Here is a 25,768-nt window from a genome sequence, read left to right on the forward strand (position 1 = left end):
CATGCATGGGATAGGCATAAGGCCATCCTTTATATAAGATAGGGCCAGGGGCTATCCATAGTATTCAGTATATTGGGCAGACTAGATGGGCCAAATGGTTCTTATCTGCCGACACATTCTATGTTTCTATGGCTGTGGCGGGCTTCAGTTCGGTGCGCAATCCCGTGGCTCTGCCTGCCGCGCACCGCCGTGTCATTCCAGCAGTGATCCCGCATAGGGAGTCTGCTGTGGTAGTGAAACAATACTGTGAGTTAATATGACACACACATGGCAGGCGTCGCTCTTAGAATCACTGCGCACTTCACTTATTTGGGCAGTAACGGGGCCAAAACTGACTAAATACCTCAAGTGTGAACTCGGCCTTACAGGTCGATATTAGCGCCAGGTATAAAGAACCGTGCAGAGGCCCAAGATTCTACTGTAGCGTGAAAGAGCGCACTTCTTTTACACCGTTGTTAGCTGATTCCACATAGATGTCTACAGAACCGGTTCTATTAAACACTTATACAAGTAGAGCCCCCCTGACAGAGTGGAGAGGGTGTCAGCAGTAAGTTTGTGTTGACGTGACTGATATTTTTGCCCTTCCTCTGATCCGTCAGAACAATAACGCCCCAAAAAAACAGATCCTGTCTGTAGCATCCGCCTTCACTTGGTCAGCATGGATCCAAAACAGAGATGACACGTGAATGGAATATTTGCATATCTTCTGTGTTTTGTACCCACTCCTACTTTTGCCTACCAAATCATAATCCAACTCTGATGGGACAATAAAGGTCTTACAGCTGCTACACAGACAGGATCCGTTGTGCGTCTCATTTTCCCTTCCTTCTGACAGATCAGAAGAAGGGTCAATTAAATGATGATGTCAACCAGGCCAAAAAAGCTAAATAGAAGTCCACAGTGTTGAGGTAGTAGCAGCATGAGGAGACTGCAGAGTGGCCCATTTGCATAGTATTGAGGTGGCAGCAGCATGAGGAACATAGTGTTGATTTAGCAGCAGCATGAGGAGACGACAGAGTGACATAGTGTGGAGGTGGCAGCAGAAGCATGAGGAGGCCACAGAGTGACCAAATGACAGTGTTGATTTAGCAGCAGCATGAGGAGGCCACAGAGTGGTACAATGACATAGTGTTGATTTAGCAGCAGCATGAGGAGGCCACAGAGTGAACCAATAAAATAGTATTGATTTAGCAGCAGCATGAGGAGGCCACAGAGTGGTACACTGACAGTGTGGAGGTGGCAGCAGCAGCATAAGGAGACCTGAGTGGTGAGGTGGCAGCAGCATCAGGAGACCACAGAGTGATCTGGTGACAGAGTGGGGAGGTGGGTGGCAATAACAGTACCCGCTGACGATGGTGGGTGTAAGAAGTAGCACTTGTCATCAGATGTGTGGCATCAGGCGGGTGGCAGCATCAGAATTGTAGCTGAGGCAGATAGCCAGAAGAAACCGGTCTCTTTTGTCAAGGTTTAGGTGAGGCAGCATGGATGATCTAATCTGATGCATCAGGCATTGGTGGAAATCCTGGCTGACCTTTGTCAAGATGAATCAGGCGTGGATTAGTCTCTCCACATTATTGGTGGATAGGCGAGTTCTCCTTGGGGTAACTATGGCCTCCGCCACACTAAACTCCCACTCTGATGCCACACTACTGGCCGGGCAGGACAGCTTTTCCAGGGCAAACTCGGACAGTTACGGCCACAAATCCAGTTTGCCTGCCCAGTAGTCCAGCGGATCTTTAATGTGGGCTGGCAGGGTGCTGTCCAAGTATGCCACCAACTGCTGGTTCAGGTTCTGCTCCAGGTCTAGCTGCTGCTGCTGGTAAGTAGTTTCTTCACTAGGCGGGTTAAGAAAACTGCTCATTATCGACTCTAGACTCAAGCTGCTGCTGATAGAGCGCAGAGGGCCCCCCGGTCGGACCTGCGAGAGGATGGACGATGGCGCAGATAGGCAGCGGCCAACTTACTACATAGGATGTCTCTATAGTAGTTCAGTTTGTCCTCCCTCTCAGAGGGTGTTAAAAAGACCCCTATTTTGGACCTCTAGCGAGGGTCCAATAAGGTGGAGAGCCGGAAGTCATTCCTCTGCCGAATGGTGACAATTCGTCTGTCACTACCCAAGCAAGTGAGCATGCAGCAGGCCATTTGCACAAGTGACTCGGAGGGACTTCCTGCCTCCATCTCAACTACATACTGCCACGGTGTGCCTGGGTCATCTGCCTCGTCTTCCTCATCTCCCTCTTGCTCCTCTGGCTGCTCATGCTCCTCCACCCATTTCGCTACGCATTGCTTGTGCTCCAATGTCCTCCGCCTCCTCCTCCAGTTTAGCCAGGGATCATGTGGCCGTGAGATGTAGGCAGAAGCGGCGGAACATGGAGGCGGAAGTGGCGTCACCTTGCCAAGTTGCTGGTTTGGCTGGGCAGGAACCACATTTACCCAGTGGGCCGAAAAGGACATATATTCTCCTTGACAGTAGTTATAGCTCCACACGTCGGCGCTGCCGTACACTTTGGCAGACACCGACAGGCTCAAGGACTGGCCCCCCTTCTGTTCTACATATTTGTGCAGGGCTGGTACTGCCTTTTTGGCAAAGAAATGGCGCCTTTGGACTCTCCACCTCGGCTCGGCACAAGCCATCCGTTCTCTGAAAGGTGCAGAGTCCACCACTTTGAAAGGGAGGTACTGCAGCATGATGAGTACACACATGCTGTCTCTTGGCAATCGTTTGGTGATCGATTGCTGACGGAATGACTGACGAGGCGTAGGAGGTCGAGGAGCAGGAGCATCAGGACTGGTAGATGATGGGAAGGACAGACTGCTCCCTTCGCTCAGGTGGTGGAGCCTTGACTGCCTGAAATCGGGTGCGTGCCACTGGGTGATGCAGCGGTTGCTGCGGCAGGCTGGACCACAATATTGGAGCAACGGTTCTCCCAGGCCACTTTATGGTGACGCTACATATTTTGACGCAGGGCCGTGGTGCCAACACGTCACCTTCTGCCCACGGATTCCACAAATGGCCATGTTCACCTCCTCCGGCCGCTTAACAAAAAACTGCCACACCGCCGAGTAGGTGATTTTACCCCTAACGCTCCACACTGACTGTCTGCTACCGCTGCTGCCTCCGTGACCCCCTGCACCACTACTTTCCAGGCAGGTAGGCTCCTGCAAAGCGGGTAGTCTATCCCGGGCACGTTTGGCTCCTGACCTCCCACTGCTGCCACCCTGCTGACTCCCGGCCACGCTACCGACTTGATGCCTCACGCGCAAGCTGCCACCCTCTTCTCCTGATGATGATGAATACCCTAATTCACCCACCTCCCAATTGCGACCGGCTACATTATTATCGAGTACTGTCTGCACGTCACTGATGTCCTCCTCAACGGTCTCTGAGCCAGGAGCCTGACCACTCGCAACACCAGCTCCCATGCCACTCTCATCACTACTTGCCCGCCTACCGGAGGAAGCGGTGGATGTCTCCTCCAGATCTTGGCAGGGCAGTAGCTGCTGACTGTCCTCTAGTAGCTCGTCCTTACTGTATAGTGGAATTAAGCCCACAGCATATAATACTTGTCTGGCTGAGGGAACAGAAGAGTACAGAGGCACGTTAAGGACAGGTGAGGGCACAGGGCCTGCTCTCAGGCCATGTCAAGTAAGGGCTGTGTCTGACGAACCCACCGACTCTTGGCTGGGGGTGTCTGATGTCACTTGGGACGAAGTGGATGACCAAGTCAACCATTCAAGCACCGCTGGGTTGCTGGTCAAGACACGACCGCTAGCAGACACTGGGAGCTCAAGCCTCTGGAAGTGACCCCTGCTGCTACGCCCCCCCTTCTCTGTTGCGACCTGTGCCTGTACAGGGCCTGTCACTACTCTGTCTGACATACTGTTAGATCAAATAAGTAAATAAAAAGGAAATGAATAAACTCCAAAAAAGGCAGTCATTTTGTCACTTCACCACACAACAGCAAATAATTATTTTTTTTGCCACTAATACACGCCAAAAAAGGCTTTAAAACATATAACTGCACCGCTGAACGGCAAATAAAATATTTTATTTTTTTTTGCCACTAATACACACTAAAAAGGGCTGTAATTTTGTCACTTCACCACACAACGGCAAATAATAATTTTTCTTGCCACTAATACACGCCAAAAAAGCTTTAGAATATATAACTACACCGCTGAACGGCCAAAAAAGCTTTAGAACATATAACTGAACAGCAAATAATAATTATTTTTTTGCCACTAATACACGCCAAAAAGGCTGTAATTTTCTCACTTCACCACACAACGGCTAATAAGCCCCTTTTCCCCCCACTAATACACGCCAAAAAAGGCTTTAGAACATATAACTGCACCGCTGAACGGCAAATAATACTTTTTTCTGCCACTAATACACCAAAAAAAGCTGCACCGCACAATGGCTAATAAGACGTATAAATATTTCCTAGTAATACACTCTGTTAATGGCTGTATCACACAGCACTCGCACCCCAATAACAAGCAAGGTTTGCTGGAATTACAAAGGTATCATCTATTGCAAACATGAAAGCAGCAGTATAATGGCAATTTGGATCCCCAGTCAGTGCAGCAAGGTGTAATAGGATTGTTCCTATTACCCAGGCTGTACACTACCCTATTGGACCCTGTTCTGCTTCAATACTGTGGAATAATTCCCCCCTATCCTTTTCCTACACTTCTAATGCTCTTTCCCTGAACTTCTATTCAGCTAAATATAAATTTTTAAGTCTTTCCTAGCACTGTCCCTAGTGCCTGCTGATGTCTCTCCCTGCACTAAGTACACTGGAAAATGGCTGAATCCAAGATGGCTGGGGCTAATTATAGGGCCGTTACATCACAGGGCTGGCTGCTGATTGGCTGCATGCATGGCATTGTGGGTAATCCCTCGTTCCCAGAGTTCCTTCCTCCATGTCCTAACATGTGCAGCAGCCATTTTATGAAAAAATTTGATTCGTTACCACGAAGCGGTGCGAATCGAATAATTCCTGAAATTCAGATCGAATTCCACTTCGTCAACTTCATCTCTATCCAGCAGCAGTGGCTGTGCTTATACACTATAGGTAAAAGCGCTGGCCTATCTGGTGCCCGGGACCGGCGGAGCGTACATAAGCTATTGCTTTTTCCTATAGCGTGCAAGCGTGGCCACTGCTGCTGGATTGCAGGGTGGTCGTAACCATGGAAACGAGCAGTGTATAATGTGATGGGAATATGGGCAATCACAATACATTAGTAAGTGCCTTGTATTAACTTCCTCTACATAATAAATGCTATTTGCTGATGTCAGACAACACCTTTAAGTGCTTTTCCCAAAGCCCAAGCTAAGTTTGAGTAAAACTGTTAGGTGGCTAAAGGGAATATGTCATCAGCGACCTCCCATCAAACTGTTTGCATAGACACAAAGCTGTGGTTCGTCTGATTTAAAATGTAGTTTTTCTTTTGGTAATCTGAGGCTCCTTTCCCAAGTTATAAGTTTTCTTAAAATGCAAATTAGGGTTTTGGTGTAAAGAGGGTGTCCTTATTGCTCTTGTTGCACCCAAGCTCTACTCCTTCTGTGGCCAGCCCCTCCTTCACAGCTTTGTCACTGCCTGACCTTGGCAATCAAAGCAGGAGGGAGGGTCTGGCCACAGAAAGGAGTGGTGCTTGGGTGCAACAAGAGCAATGGTGATGCCCTCATTACATCAAAAGCTTAAAAAGTATCGTTACTCAGGAATGAAGCCTTGGATCAACTTTAGAAAAACAGCGTTTTAATCAGGTGATCTACAGCTATGTGTCTATGCAAATAGTTTGATAGGGAGGTCGCTGGTGACAGATTCCCTTTAAGTCGTTTGTCTATCAACGAAGTCCATATAATCCAGTCTGTTTCCAACAGCTGGAGTTGAAAATTGAAATCACTAAAATCTGAACAAAAGCTAGTTTTCTGTCCATTTTTTATTCCAGTTTTTCTAAAAGCAGAATTCCAAAGTAAGTTGTAATTTTAATATGAAGCATATAAATCCTATGCATTGTCCAGGATCTATCCTTTAGGCGCTCTTTGACTTTGCATATTAAGAGTACGAGTCATCTGAACTGTTAAACCAAATGGCAGGGAAAAACATTGGGCCATTTGTCTAATAGCAGCCAAATCGTCCTGAAGTCTTGAGTAGTGATGGTTCCCTTAACCCACTGTTCCGTCTTCGGTGTGAAGCCACCACTGTATTCACTTTCCGGCATCTTGTTCAGCCACATTATATCCCTGGTTACTCTTTCAGACACAGATGGCCTTATAAGCCAGGCGCTGTTATTAGGAAACTTTGAGGCTGCTGTGGACTTGTGCCTGAAGGATGGTCGCTATGCTGATGCCATTATATTGGCCAATGCTGGAGGGGAAGACTTGCTGAGAGAGACACAACAATGGTACTTTGCCCGGCAGAAAAATAAGATCACTACAGTAAGTAGGCAATATCAACTTGCTACAGAAGTTAATATTTTTCTAGTGAATTCTCAATGTTAGCGTCTCTTATCATATGCCCCAAGGCCTTTTATTCATCGCAGATATCAGCCTCTGCTGTACACAGCACCTACAGCGCTCGTACTTCCAGCTCTGTAAAATTCAGAAATTTGAGCAAAGAAATTATTGATCTGAATCTCGGTGCAGAAAAAATAGATTGCCCGTTACTCTCATTATTTTTTGTGCCTGCTAAATTAGTAAGCTAAAAACAGATATGCATTGATGGGAATTGCGCTCTTTAGCCGCAGAAAACATTCAATAGTAACCTGATAGGATAGTATGCACTACCAATTACTAAAGGTGCACTTACTGTTATCCTGTCCGCAGCTCCTCTCCTCCGTGGTACAGCACAAGTGGAAGGATGTAGTTCTGGGCTGTAACTTGCAGAGCTGGAAAGAAGCATTAGCTCTACTCCTGACCTATTCCAAACCAGAGGAATATGCTGAGCTTTGTGGTAAGTATCTGTACTAGTGCGGTTATATGCTGTACTAAGGACTTTTTACTGCCTTTCTTGCTGTATCTGTATTTGAGTCTGCTTTACATAAAAAAAATATATTATTCTTTTTAGTGACATTTTTGAAATTGTTACTTTTGTCAGATGTCCGTTTTTAATAATTACGTTTATTTATTCGGCGCATAAGATGTTGAACGATGTTCTAGAGAAAAGAATATGGGGGCACACCAAATACTAATCTCAGAGTGCAAGCCACGGCATCAACATAAAGCAATAGGAAGTAAGAAAAAGAAACACCGTATACACCAGCTGCACCTCTTGTTAAAAAGATAAATTTATTTAGGAACACAAAACACTAAATTTTTTAAAAATCATTGTATACAATTACGACATTGTGTGTGGATCCATAATATATCCAGCACACATACCCACAACAACCTGGTTCTAATTAAGAGCATCTGTATACCACCACATAAGTACACAATGTATAGAATACTAAAATATGGCACCACAAATTATGGAATACTTATCAAATAGACAGATTGGTGGTGCAGGTTGGTGGGCAATACGCCCCACACGTATAGCCAGATCACGCCAGCTTCATCAGGGGTCAACTACTCATGTTAAATGTGATAGAGATATATATATATATATATATATATATATATACAGTGAGGAACAGAAGTATTTGAACACCCAGCGATTTTGCAAGTTCTCCCACTTAGAAATCATGGAAGGGTCTGAAATTCACATTGTAGGTTCATTCCCACTCTGAGAGACAGAATAAAAATAGAAAAATCCGGAAATCACATTGTATGATTTTTAAAGAATGTATTTGTCTTGCACTGCTGAACATAAGTATTTGAACACCTGAGAAAATATGTGTTAATATTTGGTACAGAAGCTTTTGTTTGCAATTACAGAGGTTAAACATTTCCTGTAGTTCTTGGCCAGGTTTGTACACACTGCAACAGGGATTTTGGCCCACTCCTCCACACAGATCTCCTTTAGATCTGTCAGGTTTCGGGGCTGTCGCTGTGCAACATGGAGTTTCAGCTCCCTCCAAAGATGTTCTATTGGATTTAGGTCTGGAGACTGGCTAGGCCACTCCAGAACTTTGATATGTTTCTTACGGAGCCACTCCTTGGTTATCTTGGCTCTGTGCTTCGGGTCGTTGTCATGTTGGAAGACCCAGCCATGACCCATCTTCAATGCTCTGACTGAGGGAAGGAGGTTGTTGCTCAAAATCTCACAATAAATGGCCCCATTCATCCTCTCCTTAATACAGTGCAGTAGTCCTGTCCCCTTCACAGAAAAGCACCCCCAAAGCATGATGTTACCACCTCCATGCTTCACAGTAGGGATGGTGTTCTTGGGATGCAACTCATCCTTCTTTTTCCTCCAAACTCGACGAGTGAAGTTTAGACCAAAAAGTCCTACTTTGGTCTCCTCTGACCACATGACTTTCTCCCATGCCTCCTCTGGATCATCCAGATGGTCATTGGCAAACTTCAGACGGCCCTGGACATGTGATGACCTGAGCAGGAGAACCTTCCGTGCAATGCATGATTTGAAACCATGATGGCATAGTGTTCTACCGACAGTGACCTTTGAAACTGTGGTCCCAGCTCTCTTCATGTCATTGACCAGCTCCTCCCTTGTAGTTCTGGGCTGATTCCTCACCTTTCTTATCATCAGTGATACCCCACGAGGTGAGATCTTGCATGGAGCCCCAGTCCAAGGGAGACTGACAGTCGTCTTTAGCCTCTTCCATTTTCTAACAATTGCTCCAACAGTTGATCTATTTTCACCAAGCTGCTTGGCAATTGCCCCGTAGCCCTTTCCAGCCTTGTGGAGATCCACAATTTTATCTCTGGTGTCTTTTGACAGCTCTTTGGTCTTGCCCATGGTAGAATTTGGCGTCTGACTGACTGTGGGGTGGACAGGTGTCTTTAAAGAGCTCAGACAGGTGCTACTAAGTTTGATTAATGAGTGGAGTAGAGGTGGACTTTTTAAAGGCACAGTAACAGGTATTTGAGAGACAGAATTCTTGCTGTTTCTCATGTGTTCAAATACTTATGTTCAGCAGTGCAAGACAAATAAATTCGTTAAAAATCATACAATGTGATTTCCTGATTTTTCTTTTTTAATTCTGTCTCTCAGAGTGGGAATGCACCTACAATGTGAATCTCAGACCCTTCCATGATTTCTAAGTGGGAGAACTTGCAAGATCGCAGGGTGTCCAAATACTTCTGTTCCTCACTGTGTGTATATATATATATATATATATATATATATATATACAGTCCTGATCAAAAGTTTTTAAGACCACTTGAAAAATGCCAAAAAATCATATTTTACATTGTTGGATCTTAACAAGGTTCCAAGTAAAGCTTCAACATGCAACAAGAAGAAATGAGAGTGAGACAAAACATTTTTTGAGCATTCAATTAATTGGAAATAACGATTAAACTGAAACAGGCTGATTTTCAGCTGATCTAAATTTTAGGACCACATGCCAAAGGCCAAATCTGTGCAAAGATGTGGATTCATTGTAATTTTCTGTCAGGTAGTCACACTCCCTTCTTGAACGTGGTCGGGTTGTTGAACGGCATAAGCAGGGTCTCTCGCAGTGCGCCATCGCTGCTGAGGTGGGACGCAGTAAGACAGTCATTTGGAATTTCTTAAATGATCCTGAGGGTTATGGAACAAAAAAGTAAAGTGGAAGACCCAAAATAATTTCATCAGCACTGAACCGGAGGATCCAATTGGCTGTCCGTCAAGACACTGGACGATCCTCGACCCAAATTAAGGCCCTTACTGGTGCTGACTGCAGCCCCATAACCATCAGACGGCATCTGAGACTGAAGGGCTTCAAGAACAAAAAACGTCTTCAAAGACCTCGTCTCCTTGAACGCCACAGAACTGCTCGTTTGGACTTTGCAAGAGAGCACCAAACATGGGACATTCAAAGGTGGAAGAAAGTTTTTTCTCGCCCATTCCATTGGGGGACACAGACCATGGGTATAGCTTAGGCCATTACTAGGAGGAGACACTATGCAAATAATAAAAAACAGCTCCTCCTCCACTGGCTATACCCCCATGCTCCAACAGGAGGACCTCAGTTTTAGCTTAGTGTCGGATAAGGAGGTGACACTCCTGCTCATGCATGGTGCGTCCCTGGTCTCTCAGTGGAGTGAGCGCCGGGGTCGAATGGCCGTCCCCGGCTATCCTCCCTTTCCCCCCAGAAGATAAGTGGAACCGGGCTCGACCTGCAGCTCCGGTGGCCTACCAGATCCGGGGTCACCTAGTCCTGCCCTCTATCCAGTGCACTGCCACTCCTTGTGCCAGATGACTGAAGAGGTGACCCCCTGCTGGTCTGGTACAGAGGGTGAAGACTGCAGGACTCAGATAAGTACACCGGCTCTCCTGCAAGCTCCCCCTCCCCCCGTGCTAACACTGTGACACGGTTCTTTAGGGCTTACCTGTGGATCTGGGAGGGCCAGCTGGGAGGAGGGATTCCTTCTTGTCCCCTGCATTCTGGTGGTGGGCGCCATTTTCGGAGCCGGGGTCTGCCTTTTTTCATAGTTTCCGCGCGTGCGCGATTTTTTTTTCTGCGCGATCGCTGACGTGATTGGGGGCGGAGCTTATCGCGTCAGCGCCGGCGCTTCCGCTTTGCTCAGCGCCTCTCCACGCTTTACTGCTACTCCAGCTCCTCACAGGTCACAGTAGGACAGGCAGTGTTCTGCAAAACGGTAGGTGACCCTGACTCCGGGATTGCCACCATCATGCCTAAACCTGGGGCCTCCCAAAAATCTAAAGCGACGCCTCAGGTCCCACTGGGATCCTGTAAGGTCTGCTGCTTGCCACTGTCGGTTACAGGCTCCTGTGACTCTTGCTTTGCCTCGGGACGGGATCATCCACCTCCTCCTCCCCTTCCACCAAACCAGCCCAGTCCCTCCTCCGCCCCTTCGGAGCCTGCGGAGCCCTCCTGGGCCTCTGCCATAGCTAGGGCGGCCGCGGACTTGGCCCAAGTCTCGCACGCGGCCATGGCCTTTATGGAACACATGGCGGCCACTGATCCACCGCCTGCAGTGCCTGTGGTTAGCACCGCTCCACCTCCCGGTGCCCCCCACAGAGGACGCTCGACCGTTAAGAGGCAGCGTATGCAGCAGCATCCCTCCTCGGATGACTCTGCTTCCCCCCCTCGCCTGGAGGTGTGTTCAGCCTCTCCCTCTCGCAGGGATTACAGGTCTGAAGGGGAAAGGTCTGGCTCGGACGAGGACACGGAGCCGGAACCCTCACCTAAGCTCTCCACCATGGTGGCAGACTTGGTCACGGTGGTACGTGACACCTTTGACATCCAGGGGGAACCTCCTTCTACTAGTAGCCAGGAATTCCCCCTCTTCCACTTCAGAAAACCGGAGGCAGTCACATTCCCCATTCAAGGTCCTTTCTAAGGCTTGGGAACGCCCTAATCACCGTTTTTCTGCTACAGGGCGCATGGATACTCTTTATCCTTTCCCGGCAGATAAAGTGCAGCAGTGGTCTTCTCCTCCTAAGGTCGACCCGCCGGTGGCCAGATTGGCTAAGAATGCGGCAATACCAGTCCTGGACGGGTCCTCCCTACAGGACTCCGTTGACAGGCGTTTCGACTCTTTCCAAAGCCATCTTCTCTCTGGCGGGCACAGGTCTGCGGCCCACGTTCGCCTCGGCCTGGGAAGCGGGGGGCGCTTTCGGTGTGGTTGCAGCGCCATCATCAGGACCTCGCGGAGCAGAATGCCTCTGCGGACACCCTGAACTTCATCCTCCAGATGTCCCAGGCGACAACAATCCTCTGTGAGGCCTCATTGGATGTCAGCACTCTCTTTGCGCGGATTTCGGTCCTCTCGGTCACGCAGCGTAGGGAGGTCTGGTTGAAGGTCTGGGACGCCGACGCTTCCTCCAAGCGCTCGCTCACTAACCTCCCCTTTGCGGGCTCCAGGCTCTTCGGGGCTAAGCTGGATGAGATTATCTCTGACGCTACGGGGGGCACGAGTACACACCTGCCCCAATCTAGATCCAAGCGTGCCTTCAGAGCTCGCCCCTCTGGCTCTAGAAACCAGTCCTTTCGGCGCTTTTCCTCCTCCAGGTCTGCGACAGCCCCCTCCTCTGGCGGCTCTCAGGACTCCCGCAAGAAGCCTTCCTTTAAGCCTCAACCTTCCTGGCGCCCGCGGGCACAGTTCCAGGGGAGTTCTGCCCGCCCTGCGGTTCCCAAGCAGTCTTCCGCCTGAAGTGGCGCCACCACAGCTTGCGGTGGGGGGCCGTCTGCTCTCCTTTCAGCATGTCTGGAGAGCTCACGTTCAAGATGCCTGGGCCCTGGAAATTGTAACTTCCGATTACAAGATAGAATTTGTTTCCAGACCTCCGGAACGTTTCTTTCCGTCTCGTGTTCCCGGAGATCCGGCCCGAGCCTCGGCCCTTTTACAAGCGGTTTCTTCCCTTCTGGTCAGGGGAGTAGTTGTCCCAGTTCCTCTGGAGGAACAGGGGGCAGGTTTCTACTCAAATCTCTTTTTAGTGCCAAAGAAGGAGGGATCAGTGCGTCCGGTCCTAGACCTGAAGCTGTTAAACAAGTCCCTGTGGGTGCGGAGGTTCCGGATGGAGTCCCTCCGCAACGTTATTGCTTCTCTTCTTCCAGGGGAGTTCCTCGCGTCGGTGGACATCCGGGACACCTATCTGCATGTCCCTATCGCAGAATCTCACCACAGGTTCCTGCGCTTCGCCATTGGCAACTGTCATTATCAGTTCGTCGCCCTTCCCTTTGGGCTGGCGACAGCCCCGCGGGTATTCACAAAGATATTGGCGCCGATCATGGCGCTTCTCCGTACCAGGGGCATATCTCTGCTGCCCTACCTGGACGACATTCTGATAAAGGCTCCCTCTCGTCCGCAGGCCGAAGACAGCGTCAGGATCACTGTTCAGACTCTGCAACAGTTCGGCTGGCTGATCAACTACCCGAAGTCCTCTCTCCAACCTTCCCAGAGGGTGTCCTTCCTGGGGATGATTATGGACACTACTGCAGCCCGGGTATTCCCCCCAGATTGCAAGTTCTCACGGATACGGTAGTCGGGGTTTCACCTTCTGCATTCCCCGTGTCTCTCCATCCGGGAGTGCATGCAGGTTCTGGGGCTTATGGTGGCCTCCTTCGAGGCAGTCCCCTTTGCCCAGTTTCACACTCGGCCTCTGCAGCAGGCGATCCTGTCCTTCTGGGACAGGACATCGAGGGGTATGGACTCTCGGATCCTCCTTCCTCCTCGGGTTCGCTTGGACCTCCCATGGTGGCTGTCCCCTCAGAATCTGACTTCGGGGAAATCCTTCCTCCCAATCTCCTGGACAGTCGTCACCACCCATGCCAGTCTCCTGGGTTGGGGTGGTGTTCTCCGGGCTCGGACGGTTCAGGGGGTGTGGTCAGAAGTGGAAGCCCGCCTTCCGATCAATGTATTGGAGCTCAGAGCAATTTTCCTCTCTGTCTCATTGGACCCCCCTCCTAACGGGTCTCCCGGTAAGGATCCAGTCGGACAATGCCACAGCCGTGGCCTACATCAATCATCAGGGCGGAACCCGCAGCCGGCCGGTGATGCAGGAGGTGAAGAGGATCCTCCAATATTGTCTGCAGTGTACATCCCAGGGGTCGAAAACTGGACGGCAGACTTTCTCAGCCGCAACAGGGTGGATCCGGGATAGTGGTCTCTGCATCCGGACGTATTCGAGGACGTCTGTCGCCGTTTGTGCCGCCCGGACGTGGACTTGATGGCGTCCAGGCTCAACAACAAGGTTCGCTTGTTCCTGGCCAGAGCTCAGCATCCGGAGGCGTACGGGGTGGACGCTCTGGTGTCTCCGTGGCAAGACTTCGCACTCCTCTATGTCTTCCCACCACTGCCTCTACTCCCAAAGGTTCTTCGCAGGGTCGCGGCAGAAGGAATCCCGACCATCCTCATCGCCCCCAATTGGCCTCGCCACGCCTGGTTCTCGGAGGTCACTCGGACCAGCTTCCTCCCGGATATACTATCGTACCTGGAAGGCCTTTCTTGCCTTTTGCGAGAAGATGGGCGTTTTTCCCCTTCATTTCTCCGTTCCTGTGGTCCTCTCCTTTCTCCAGTCGGGTCTTGAGATGGGAATGTCCCTGAGCTCTCTGAAGGGTCAGGTCTCCGCTCTGGCCATTTTCTTTCAGCGCTCTCTGGCTCTGCTAGGTCCGGTGAGGACCTTCCTGCAAGGGGTGGCGCATTCGGTCCCTCCTTATGTCCCTCCTCTGCCCCCTTGGGATCTGAACCTGGTTCTGTCTTCCCTCCAGGCGGCTCCTTTTGAGCCCCTGAGGGACATTTCCCTGAGTTTTCTCACCTGGAAGGTGGTCTTTTTGGTGGCCATCACCTCTATCAGGAGGGTATCGGAGCTGGCCGCCCTTTCCTTTAAAGAGCCCTTTTTGGTCTTCCACAAGGACAAGGTGGTACTGCGCCCTGTCCCTTCCTTTTTGCCCAAGGTGGTCTCCGCCACCTTAATGAGGACATAGTCCTGCCATCCTTTTGCCCCGCTCTGGCGAACCCCAAGGAGCGCGCTCTCCATTCTCTGGATGTTGTCCGTGCTTTACGGGTGTACCTGTTGGTTACTGCCCCATTTCACCGCTCGGACTCCGTTTTTGTGGTTCCCGAGGGGCCTCGTAAGGGTCTGGCGGCCTCCAAGGTCACTGTGGCTCGGTGGATTCGGTCGACTATTGCCATGGCCTATCGATCCCGAGGTAGGGTTCCCCCAGCGGGGGTTACCGCGCAGTCCACCAGGGCGGTGGGGGCCTCCTGGCCTAGGCGCAATCAAGCCTCTACATCACAACTTTGTAAGGCGGCCACCTGGTCGTCCTTACATACCTTTACAAAGTTCTACCAACTGCACTCTTTGGCGTCGGCTGATGCTGCCCTAGGGCGCAAGGTATTGCAGGCTGTGGTTCTTGTTTAACCGTTAGTCGTTTTCCCTCTGGAGGTGCTGGTCTTCCCACCCCATGGACTGCTCTAAGACGTCCCATGGTCTGTGTGCCCCAATGGAATGGGCGAGAAAAGGAGATTTTTTGTGAAACTCACCTGTAAAATCTTTTTCTCGTCTTTTCCATTGGGGGACACAGCTCCCACCCATTCTTGTCTGTTGCAGGAGGGGTTGATTCTATTCTAGTGGGACCTTATGGTTAACGGCCGGATGGCAGTGTTCCTTGGTTCTGCTTTTCTTTGTTTAATATTTGGTTTCTGATCTCCTTCTCTTACTGCTTTTGCACCCACTGAGGTCCCCCTGTTGGAGCATGGGGGTATAGCCAGTGGAGGAGGAGCTGTTTTTTATTATTTGCATAGTGTCTCCTCCTAGTAATGGCTTAAGCTATACCAATGGTCTGTGTCCCCCAATGGAAAAGACGAGAAAAAGATTTTACAGGTGAGTTTCACAAAAAATCTCCTTATTCTCTGATGAGAACATTTTTTACCTTGATGGTCCTGATGGTTTCCAACGTTACTGGCATGACAAGCAGATCCCACCTGAGATGTTTTCTACGCGCCACAGTGGAGGGGGCGCCATAATGGTCTGGGGTGCTTTTTCCTTCAGTGGAACAATGGAGCTTCAGGAAGTGCAGGGGCGTCAAACGGCCGCTGGCTATGTCCAGATGTTGCAGAGAGCGTTCCTCATGACTGAGGGCCCTCGTCTGTGTGGTAACGACTGGGTTTTTCAACAGGACAACGCTACAGTACACAATGCCCGCAGGACAAGGGACTTCTTTTAGGAGAATAACATCACTCTTTTGGCCCATCCTGCGTGTTCCCCTGATCTAAATCCAATTGAGAACCTTTGGGGATGGATGCCAAGCGAGGTTTACAAAAATGGACAACAGTTTCAGACAGTAGATGGCCTTCGTGCGGCCGTCTTCCCCACTTGGAGAAATGTTCCCACTCACCTCATGGAAACGCTTGCATCAAGCATGCCGAAACGAATTTTTGAAGTGATAAACAAAAACGGCGGAGCTACTCATTACTGAGTTCATGTTTGGAAGTTGGATTTCTGTTTTGGGGGGTTTAGTTTTTTTTTGGAGGTGTGGTCCTAAACTTTTGATCAGCTGAAAAACTGCCTGTTTCAGTTTATTCGTTGTTTTCATTAAATTGAATGCTCAAAAAATGTTTTGTCTCACTCCCATTTCTTCTTTTTGCATGTTGAAGCTCTACTTGGAACCTTGTTAGGATCCAACCATGCTAAATATATGATTTTTTGCCATTTTTCAAGTGGTCTTAAACTTTTGATCAGGACTGTATATACAGGAAGATTAAACTATAATCGTATTCACCTAATCTGAAGGTAAAATCAGCTGGAAAAGGAGGTGTGGTGAAACATGCGAGTATCCCCGGTGCAGGACCCATAGGGTTGTACAATTGCGCTGTATAATGTGAAGTGGCTTCTCAGATCTTTCCACGCGCATGCGCAAGATGTCGCTCAAACTGAAGAATCCATGCGATGCGTTCCATAGCCAGGAAATGAATCCTGGACCTGGTGGGCGCCATCCGCGCATGTGTGGAGAGTGCAATGTATGTCCTGGTGTGCGTACTAACGACAGGAAATATATCCTGATGTGCGTTACATCAACAGGAAGTGTAGATAAATATAAATGCCTGCATATTACCATATGTACAGTCAAGAGGGGTAGAGGGAAAATTCAATTAAGTCGGATATTGAGTACAAAACAACTGCTTCACAGCAAATCAAGGTGCCCTATAGTCAAAACGGATCAATTCATCACAAAACACATGATTATATAGAAAAATCAATAATGAACATGATTGTAAGAATAGATATATAAGAGCATATATATGAACCTCCCTTCCTTTTTATATCTCTAATAAACCGATAATCCATAAATATATTGATAATAAAGTGCAAGTGCCTGCATAAATAAAAATAAAAAAATACTATTATATCAATAAATAAAAAATAATACAGAATTCATATAGACCAATTAATTTATCAAAAATGAAACTATTGCCCCAAAATCACAACAAATTCATAAATAGATAATTTAGTGCATATAAACCTTCATACAGTTATATTAGGTGATCCATAAAAGTGGGGGAGGAGAAATGGTGATTATTATTAAATCAAATGTACTCAATCATAATTAGGAATCTTCTGAATCATGATCAATTCCCACAAAATGACTATAAACATTATTATAATATTTATCGCCAAAGTAGCCATTATTGTCAAGATAAAACGCAAGCATATTTGGATGTACTCAGAACATGATTATATCACTAATACCCAATCCTGAATAGACATAATTATATTTAAAATAAATATGATGCCATTGCATACACAATAGAGATCCAAAAAGAGGATCAACTACTATGTTAACCTATAGGTCTACATCGGGGAGACACAACATGTTTAGGGGTGAGAGAATAAATGAATAAATGGATCAATATCAAAAATATTTGCATAGACATGATATTAAAGTCCATTTAATATATCTTCCATGGAGTCCTGGGGGGCCCGTGGTCTTGAGGAGGACGGCTTCTAAAATGTCTTCACAAATCCATCTAAGCTCTTTTAGTGTCCCCATTAAAGTGAGATCCATTCAAAAGTGGGGTGTGCTGATAGTATCTCTCCATGGGGCAAATACAACGATGTTCTAATATTCATCTATTTAAAATTTTGCTTGCAGACCTTTTATAGTATCCATACCGTAGCCTCTCCCTAAAGAAAGAAACGGCCCATTTTAGTTCTGTAAAATGCATCCATAGGAGAGCTGGATAGGAGTAAACATGGCATCAGTCATGTGAGCCGTCATGTGTCCTGTCATTCAGTTAACTGCCCAGGTATCTAACAGGAGAATAGTAGTATACTGAGGAGCAGAACATGTACAGTATATACAGTATTACTACCAGCAGCGGTATCTCATCATGTCTGTCAGTGTCTGTATAGAAACAGATCTGAGCATGTTGTTATTATTTATTTTTTTCCCTAAACTTTATTAACAACATGGCAGCATCACCTAAAGACAACCAGCCATTTTACAACGAATCCAACGAGTCAGATAGCTATTTTGCAAATCACCTACAGACAAGCAGCCATGTAAAGGTAGTAATGTAGTTACTGTAATAACCACAATAAAAATAATGATTCCAGGTAACATAAACTAAACAATTTTAAAAAATTTTAAAGTTGCACCAGGTTTATTATCCAGTATCGGCAACTGTAATAAATCTAGCACATTTTTAGACTGTCTAGCCTATCATTATACTACACATTAGTTGAATTACCTTATGTTAGAATTTTGTGTCAAAGTAATAGTGCGCTTTTTGGTGCATGTTGCTGCAATTCAAGCCACACCCCCTTTCCCAGTAAGCCACGCCCCATAGTTGACCAAATTTTTTAAAAAGCGGCTAAAACACGTGGTGTCTGGTGTTTTTAACAGTGTTTTGTGTTTAGCTAGATGTTACATTCATGTCTATAGTGAAATAAAAACAATGCGCCAGAATCCGGGCTTAAAACATAACACAACTTTCTGATATAGCTATGTTTCAGTTGCCCACCGATATCAAGATTTTTGCTTGTGTTGGTGAATTGAAGCATTCTTATTGACAGGAGTAGGTAGGGGATCAGTTTGTCACAGTGTAACCGGTCTAGATGATGCTCCTCGTTTGATCAGCCAGAGCTGAAGGTGATTCATATCACATCAGACAGGACAGAACTGATTATCTTGCTGATGAGTTTCATAGACTGACTATAGCGTACACTCAGTTCAGTTGTAAGAACCTGCCGCTGTCTTTACATCCGATTTAAAGGTGTTCTACCATCTCAACATTTGTGGCATATCGCTCGGATATGCCACAAATGTCAGATAGGTGCACGTCCCACCTTTGGGACCCTCCTGTCTTCAGAACGAGGCCCCTGAAGTGAAGGAAAACACACCGCACATGTGCAGTATCCTCTCTATTCACTGCTATGAGACTCCTGAAAATTGCTGAGTGAGTGCGCTTGGCTAGTTTTGGTAAGTCCCATGGCATTGAATGGATAGCAAGCTGTGGAAGCCTAGCCAGGGCCGTCTTTAATATTGATTGGACCCTGGGCAAGAATTTACTTGGGCCCCATGGATCCCGCCTTCCCACACCTTAAAAAAAAGTGAAAATCTTATACTCACCTGTTTCCTTTCACTGGCGCTCACTAGCTGCTGGTACGGCGAGGGATGGTGCAACGCAGACACGCACACCTCACCGCGTCCTGGCACAGGCGGGCGTGTTGACATCATCACGCCTGCCTGCGCTGGGATTTCACTACCAAATAGATCTCAGGCCTGTAGCCTATGACAAGTCTTGTCGCCATCTGCAAATTTTAAGGCGCATTGGCGACCATTTTGGTCGCCATCTGGAGCGCTGTATTGCATCAGTGACATGAACACTCTCCACATATAATGTTATATTACATCAGTGACATCACCGCTGTCCACATATAAGTGATATTTTACATCAGTGACATCACCGCTCTCCACATATAAGTGATATTTTACATCAGTGACATCACCGCTGTCCACATATATGTGATGGGCGGTGATGTCACTGATGTAATATATTACTTACCGGTATATGTGGACAGCAGTGATGTCACTGATGTAATATATTACTTATGTGTGGAGAGTGGTGATGTCACTGATGTAATAGATCACTTATAAGTAATATATTACATCAGTGACATCACCGCTCTCCACATATAAGAGGCATATTACATCAGTGACGTCATCCCTTGGCGCTGGGGTGCGCAGCCAGGGCCGGCCTTAGGTGTTCAGGCGCCCTGTGTGAGCTAACCTTGTGGTAGTGTTACCTGCAGTCCTATGTAAAACCACAGATAACACTAGTGCTAAATAATGTAGTAGTGTTACCTGCAGTCCTATGTAAAACCACAGATAACACTAGTGTAGATCATGTGGAAGTGTTACCTTCGTCCTTAGTGTGCCTCCCTGTGTCTATCGCACGGACTCCATGCTGGCGCTGCCTCCTCTTCCATCTTCTTCCTCTTGCCCCGCACAGAACGTTCTGAAGCAGCTGCGTCAAGACATAGGAACACTGTGGGCATGGTGATACACACAGGGACGGGGACACACACACAGGGACGGGAAAACACACACAGGGACGGACACACACACACACAAAGGGACAGACACACACACACACACACACACACAAAGGGACAGAGACACACACACACACACACAAAGGGACAGAGACACACACACACACACACAAAGGGACGGACACACACACACACAAAGGGACAGACACACACACACACAAAGGGACAGACACACACACACACAAAGGGACAGACACACACACACACAAAGGGACAGACACACACACACACAAAGGGACAGACACACACACACACACACACACACACAAAGGGACAGACACACACACACACAGGGACGCCCCACCCCCCAGGGTTACCAAATACCTGTAAGTTCTGTCAGTTGCTTGGCTGGCTCAGGCTGTGTGTTGGGGCTGCTGGCTCGGGCTCCGCCTCCTTCCTCTCTCTCTGCCTGTGCGGCAGCTCAGCTGCGTCACTCTCCAGCAGCCACTGGTCTGCTCTGTTAAAGAGACAGGAGGCCAGGCAGCAGAGCGGCCGCGGGCCCCCCCCCCCCCCCACGCCCCCTCCTCACTCAGTCTATTTCTATAGTCCGGACCGTGACTTTGTGCTGTTAGATGGCCGGCGGCGGCAACAAAATATAGGGGGCCCAAGTAAAATCCAAGTAAAATGCTGCTTGGGCCCCCCAGGAGCAACTGGGCCCGGGGCAGCTGCCCCTTTTGCCCTGCGGTAAAGACGGCCCTGAGCCTAGCCACATCTCCGTTCACTGCCACTCAGCTATTTCCAGAACTCCCATAACTGTGACTGGTGGGCTGCTCTCTGGAGAATAGGAGTGCGTTTCAGAGGTGGGACTCGCACCTGACATTTATGACCTATCTAAATCATATGCCACAAATGTTGAGATGTGAAAAACCCCTTTAAAGCATCCCCTGTGTAGTTACAATGAAACTGTAAATTAAGTTTTGACTGGTTGGTTCATTGGAACTTGATGAATCCATGAATCATATCAATCTGCTTCCTATAGATGCTCTTGGAAACCGCTTGGAGTCAGAAGGAGAAGGAAAGTTGTCTTCTCAAGCTTGCTTGTGCTACATATCCTCGGGTAATGTCGACCGGCTGACAGAGTGCTGGGTCCAAAGCCATGAAACCTCAACACCTCTTGCACTGCAGGTAAGAGAACTGGCTTCAGTGAGGGAGCACAGTTTCCATCTTAGGATAGGTCATCTATATGATATTTTTGGAGGTCCAGCTCCCGGCATCCCACTGATCAGCTGTTTGAAGGACCTTTTGGTGGCTGCTCCCAGTCAAGTGATCCTCACTGATTTAATATTCATTGTCTATTTTAAGTCCTAGAGGACCCCTCCAGGTTTTAGGAAACACTTTTCCACAGTTATTCTGTATGATCTGTAGAAACCATAGCATTTCAGCACAGGAAGTATTTTTCCTTCCTGTTTTAATGATAGAGCTGCTTTCATATATTCTGAAATAGTTTCTTGTCTTTTTAGGACCTAGTGGAGAAGGCTATGGTACTAAGAAAATCCATTGAGTTACTCCGAGGGTCTGCACTGCCACCGCAAGGGCCTGTGTTAGCAGAGAAGGTAGCACAATATGCCAGTCTCTTGGCATCTCAGGGGAACCTAACTGCTGCCATGAGCTACTTACCCAGTGACTCTGAGGAGGTATGTTAGTTTATAAGTGGAACATAAAGACTAGGTTCACATATACATTGTGAATCCCAATGGTCTGTTCTGGCAAAGGAACGAACTGTCAAGTTCACCATATCTGGCATAGCCAGACACTGCCAGATCTTCATTGACTATAATGGGACGCAGCTGCTTTTTCCTGCTTGCATGCCTTAATGTGGTTATATCATCAGAGCATCTTCATCCTTGTACTTTATGTAAGATAACAGGTAATGGCGCAAGCTTTTTTAATCAGTGGCGTACAGAAAAACCATGCCTAGTAGAAGTCATTGGGGTGCCCTATTTACAGATTCATACAACTTGTAATACAGATGCACATATTCTCATTTTTTCCCCTAAATACACAACTTCCGTTAGTCCAAGGCTATAATCACAGTATGTTCACTGTGTATATAAAAAAAAGGTCCTGCCAATATATATTTTATGTACTTTGGGCAAACATTTGGCAGGTATATTTCCATAAAACTGTCTTCAACTGTATTTAAAAAAAAAAGTGTAGCTGTCTACAATTGTCTGCACTATGGTATCACTCTATAATGGTTATGCTAGGAGGCCTGTATGTTGGATGTGGTGGAGGTGTGATTTCCGGTGGATGGGATGTGTTGCAGTACTCTGTTGGGAACTTTGCTTAGCTATCACTCTTGCCATGTCATTCTAAGGAATGCTGGGGATTCCGGCAGCCAGGCCTCCACGATCATTATTTGTAGTCATAACCTAGCAATGTGCCATTACTGAAGCTGGCTGAGGGGAAAACTAACTCTCCTTAGGGAGAGAGCACCTTAATCAGTGTGAGGAGACTTATAGGCCATACATGCTCCTCTAGAATTCTGGGAGGGAACGGATGCAAATGAGCTCTTAACAAGCTCTGCCTCTAATGCCACCAGATGTAAGGCAGCTATCCTATAAGTCAATGTTCAGCTCTTAAAATAAGCCTTGAGACATGACTTGGATATTAAATAAGCCAGCACCTCATCTGCAGACAGCTGCAGCTGGCTGTACACGTCAGATAAATGTTGGCCGAACCCCGCAATTATCTAATGCGTATGGGGACCTCCCTCCTGTCAGGGCCAATAAAGATCGGGCAGGTTTCAAATGCTTGATCCTTTATCTTCAGGGAGATAAGTCACTGCTGGCAGTGGCTCTGTCCCTCGTTCAGGAGTCAGGATGCATGCACACTCGGTCAAAAAGTTGGCATGTTCATAGGTGATTCAGAAGTGGTAGCTGCCGGCTGAAAGAGTGTTTGCTTGACCAATGTCTAGTGTTGCCGTCCTTACAATGGTGTGAAAAACCATGTCCTTTCTAAACTATATATTTTTTGAAATGGCTCCCAAGGTGGCTTTAAGGGGTTATCCCCAGGATAGGTCATCCATTTATAAGATCGGCAGGGGGGTCCAACTCCCAGATCTGCAAAAAAAACACTGATGTGTGCATGGCCTCAGAAATGAATGGGTCATTGTGCTGTCCAAAAAAAATGCAGATAGCACATGGATGAAAAATACAGTCATGCGCATAAGACCTTACTCTAACACTTCACAATTTGTTCTTTATTGTTTTAGAGTTCAGTACGTGAACTACGTGATCGCCTTTTGCATGCTCAGGGACGGGCTGCAAATGGGCAGCAATATTCTTCAAAGACATCCAGTAGCTACCCATCGCCTGCAGGCAAAGTAAGCAGAGCGTCAGAAGGCTTCTTGTATAAAGAAGTAAGCAAACAGGTTTGTGTTTGATCCAAGCTAAATCCACACTCTGCAAGTTCAATTATTAAAACCACAGTTGAAATATAGCATCATAGCAGAATTGTCCTGCTGAGTTTCCAGCAGTAGGTGGCAGCACTGTGCCACATCATCCTGCACTTGTCTTATTCTCCTCGTTTATAAGGTTTATATATTCTACATTTTCATCCCAAGTAGTTTTCTGTCTCTCAATGCATGCACAGATCAGTAGTACAGTGGTCAGACGTTTGTCATTCCCACCTTCCTGTGCAGATCTACTGGCAGCCTTATGCAAATGAAACTCCAAACCTTTTATTACATAGAAGTCTTATATTATTAGAGATCATATCACCGCTTAAAGGGGCATTAAAGCTTTATGAAATAAAGCTTAATCGTTGTCTAATGTTCCACACGGTTTTCCAGATCTCTACTTGCTATCATTCAGTAGGATCAGACGTGATCATATCAGTGTTCGGCTTACAGTACAGTTATCAGTCTGCGTCTTATAACAAGAATAACCTTTATTTGCTTAAAAATGTTTTAACGTACCCCCTGTGTTAGTCCCTTTAGTTTATTTTGAGATGTTTTTACTGAATAGCATTGACTAATTTCATTTTTAAAATTTGTAGGCTTTATCCCAGTCTCCAGTTAGCACTGTACCTCCGCCTCCAGTGCCTTCACAATTCATACCTCAGCCAATGCCTGCTACAGTGCCGCCCCGTCCATCCATCCCATACCAGGCTTCCTCTGGCCCGTCTTCTAATAACTATTATCAATATGGTGGCTGGCAGCCTTACCCAGGATCACAGCCCCAGTCAGCTGTGCCAGGTGAGTGCAGCAGCATGTATGCATTCTGGTATTGTTAAGCATCCATTACTTAATATCGTTCCAATTACATTATACCTCCGTTGATCTGTCATTGACATGATGCTGTCACACATATTGGCCACCACGCAGCAGAGCCACAGACTTGATACTGCCCAGAGCTCCAGGTCTCTTCAGATTGCTAATGAACCAAGTGGGAACTCTTTTCTTTAGCGAACTATATGGCCATTAAACAGCAAGGAGTGATGGTACCCTCAAAAACCTTTTTAAGAGGTTGTGTAAATTCAAGTTTTTAATCTAAAATTAAAATATAAGTTCTCATTCACTTTCTGGCTGCACACTTTTTTAATTCACTAAAGGGCAGAGTAGTAGTATCTTGAATTACTTCTTACATTTTGAGAGATAGTGAGGGAGATGGAGCTAATATAATATAATATTATCCAAAAAGAGAAAAACAAGAACTTGCTGGCTAATGAATTCCTGTGATCACTGCAGCATCAGCTTGAATTCAGGCATATAGGCTATCTCACTATATTTTCTTTCTCTTTCTTGGAGAAGTGTAAATTGAGCTAGTAGGTTAGTAGACAGTCCGTTCTGTAACGTGGCAGACAATGATGACAACATCCTGGCTTCACAGTGGTACTGTGTATAAGGATTTAAGAGCCCACTGAAATAGTTATACATTTACCTGCGCAGAATACTTTCAAGAGAGCAGAGCTTCTGCTGCAGGGGTACTTACTTATGAAATAATAATTGCACCATAATTGCTGTGTGTGACCAACCTAGGTGGAGCTTTTAATCATAACAATCTATCTGTTGTGGAGGACGGCCATAAGCATAGGTTTATTTTATAACATGTCTTGACTAGACTAGAGCGTGAAGGAGCCCAGCACCGCCCCGCATCCTCAGAATCTCCTCCTTGCTCCCCGATGCCAGAAATCTAGAGCGCTGTAATCTCGCGATGCGCGAGCTAGCTCGCACGCAGTTCGTTCCCTTAGGCTGATGCCAGCACAGGGTAGGAACACTATGAGGACACTGCACATGTGCTAGCTCACGCATCCCCGAGATTACGGCGCTCTAGCTTTCTGACGTCGGGGAGCAAGGAGGAGATCCTGAGGATGCGGGGCGGTGCTGGGCTCCTTCACGCTGGACTCATCTCAGGGGCAGGACACATCTCAGGTTAATTTGCATATGTATAAAATCGTTTTTTTTAATCAATAAAAGCACACAGAGCTATGGGGACTGGGTATTGCGGATGTGCTAGCGGCGATCTAGCAACCCATGTCCTCAGCTCTATACACAAAATTCCGGTGACAGGTTCCTTTTAAAGCAGTGTTTTCCAGGAGTAGATTGTTGATGCCGTATCCTCAGGATAGGTCATCAATATCTGAAACCTGGCACCCTCAACAGCTGTTTGAAGAGGCTGTGGTGATCT

General features: G+C 47.2%; 1 protein-coding gene across 6 annotated transcripts in view; it reads left to right on the plus strand.

The window, feature by feature from the left end:
- The window catches only part of SEC31B (SEC31 homolog B, COPII coat complex component), a 145,028-nt gene that overhangs the window by 70,496 nt on the left and 48,764 nt on the right, over window positions 1-25,768 (plus strand). For 4 of the 6 annotated variants that reach the window (XR_005779409.1, XM_040434631.1, XM_040434633.1 and 1 more), the window contains exons 15-20: window positions 6,267-6,445; window positions 6,833-6,959; window positions 21,118-21,263; window positions 21,599-21,772; window positions 23,353-23,511; window positions 24,138-24,336. Coding sequence is in view for 5 of the 6 variants with exons in the window: in XM_040434631.1 (XP_040290565.1) it covers window positions 6,267-6,445; window positions 6,833-6,959; window positions 21,118-21,263; window positions 21,599-21,772; window positions 23,353-23,511; window positions 24,138-24,336 (984 nt within the window). In the remaining variant the exon portion in view is untranslated. The remainder of the gene's footprint in view (window positions 1-6,266; window positions 6,446-6,832; window positions 6,960-21,117; window positions 21,264-21,598; window positions 21,773-23,352; window positions 23,512-24,137; window positions 24,337-25,768) is intronic. The other 2 variants (XM_040434632.1, XM_040434635.1) reach the window with 2 other exon arrangements.

This window comes from Bufo bufo, chromosome 6 (assembly GCF_905171765.1).
Source record: "Bufo bufo chromosome 6, aBufBuf1.1, whole genome shotgun sequence".
Classification (NCBI taxonomy): domain Eukaryota; kingdom Metazoa; phylum Chordata; class Amphibia; order Anura; family Bufonidae; genus Bufo; species Bufo bufo.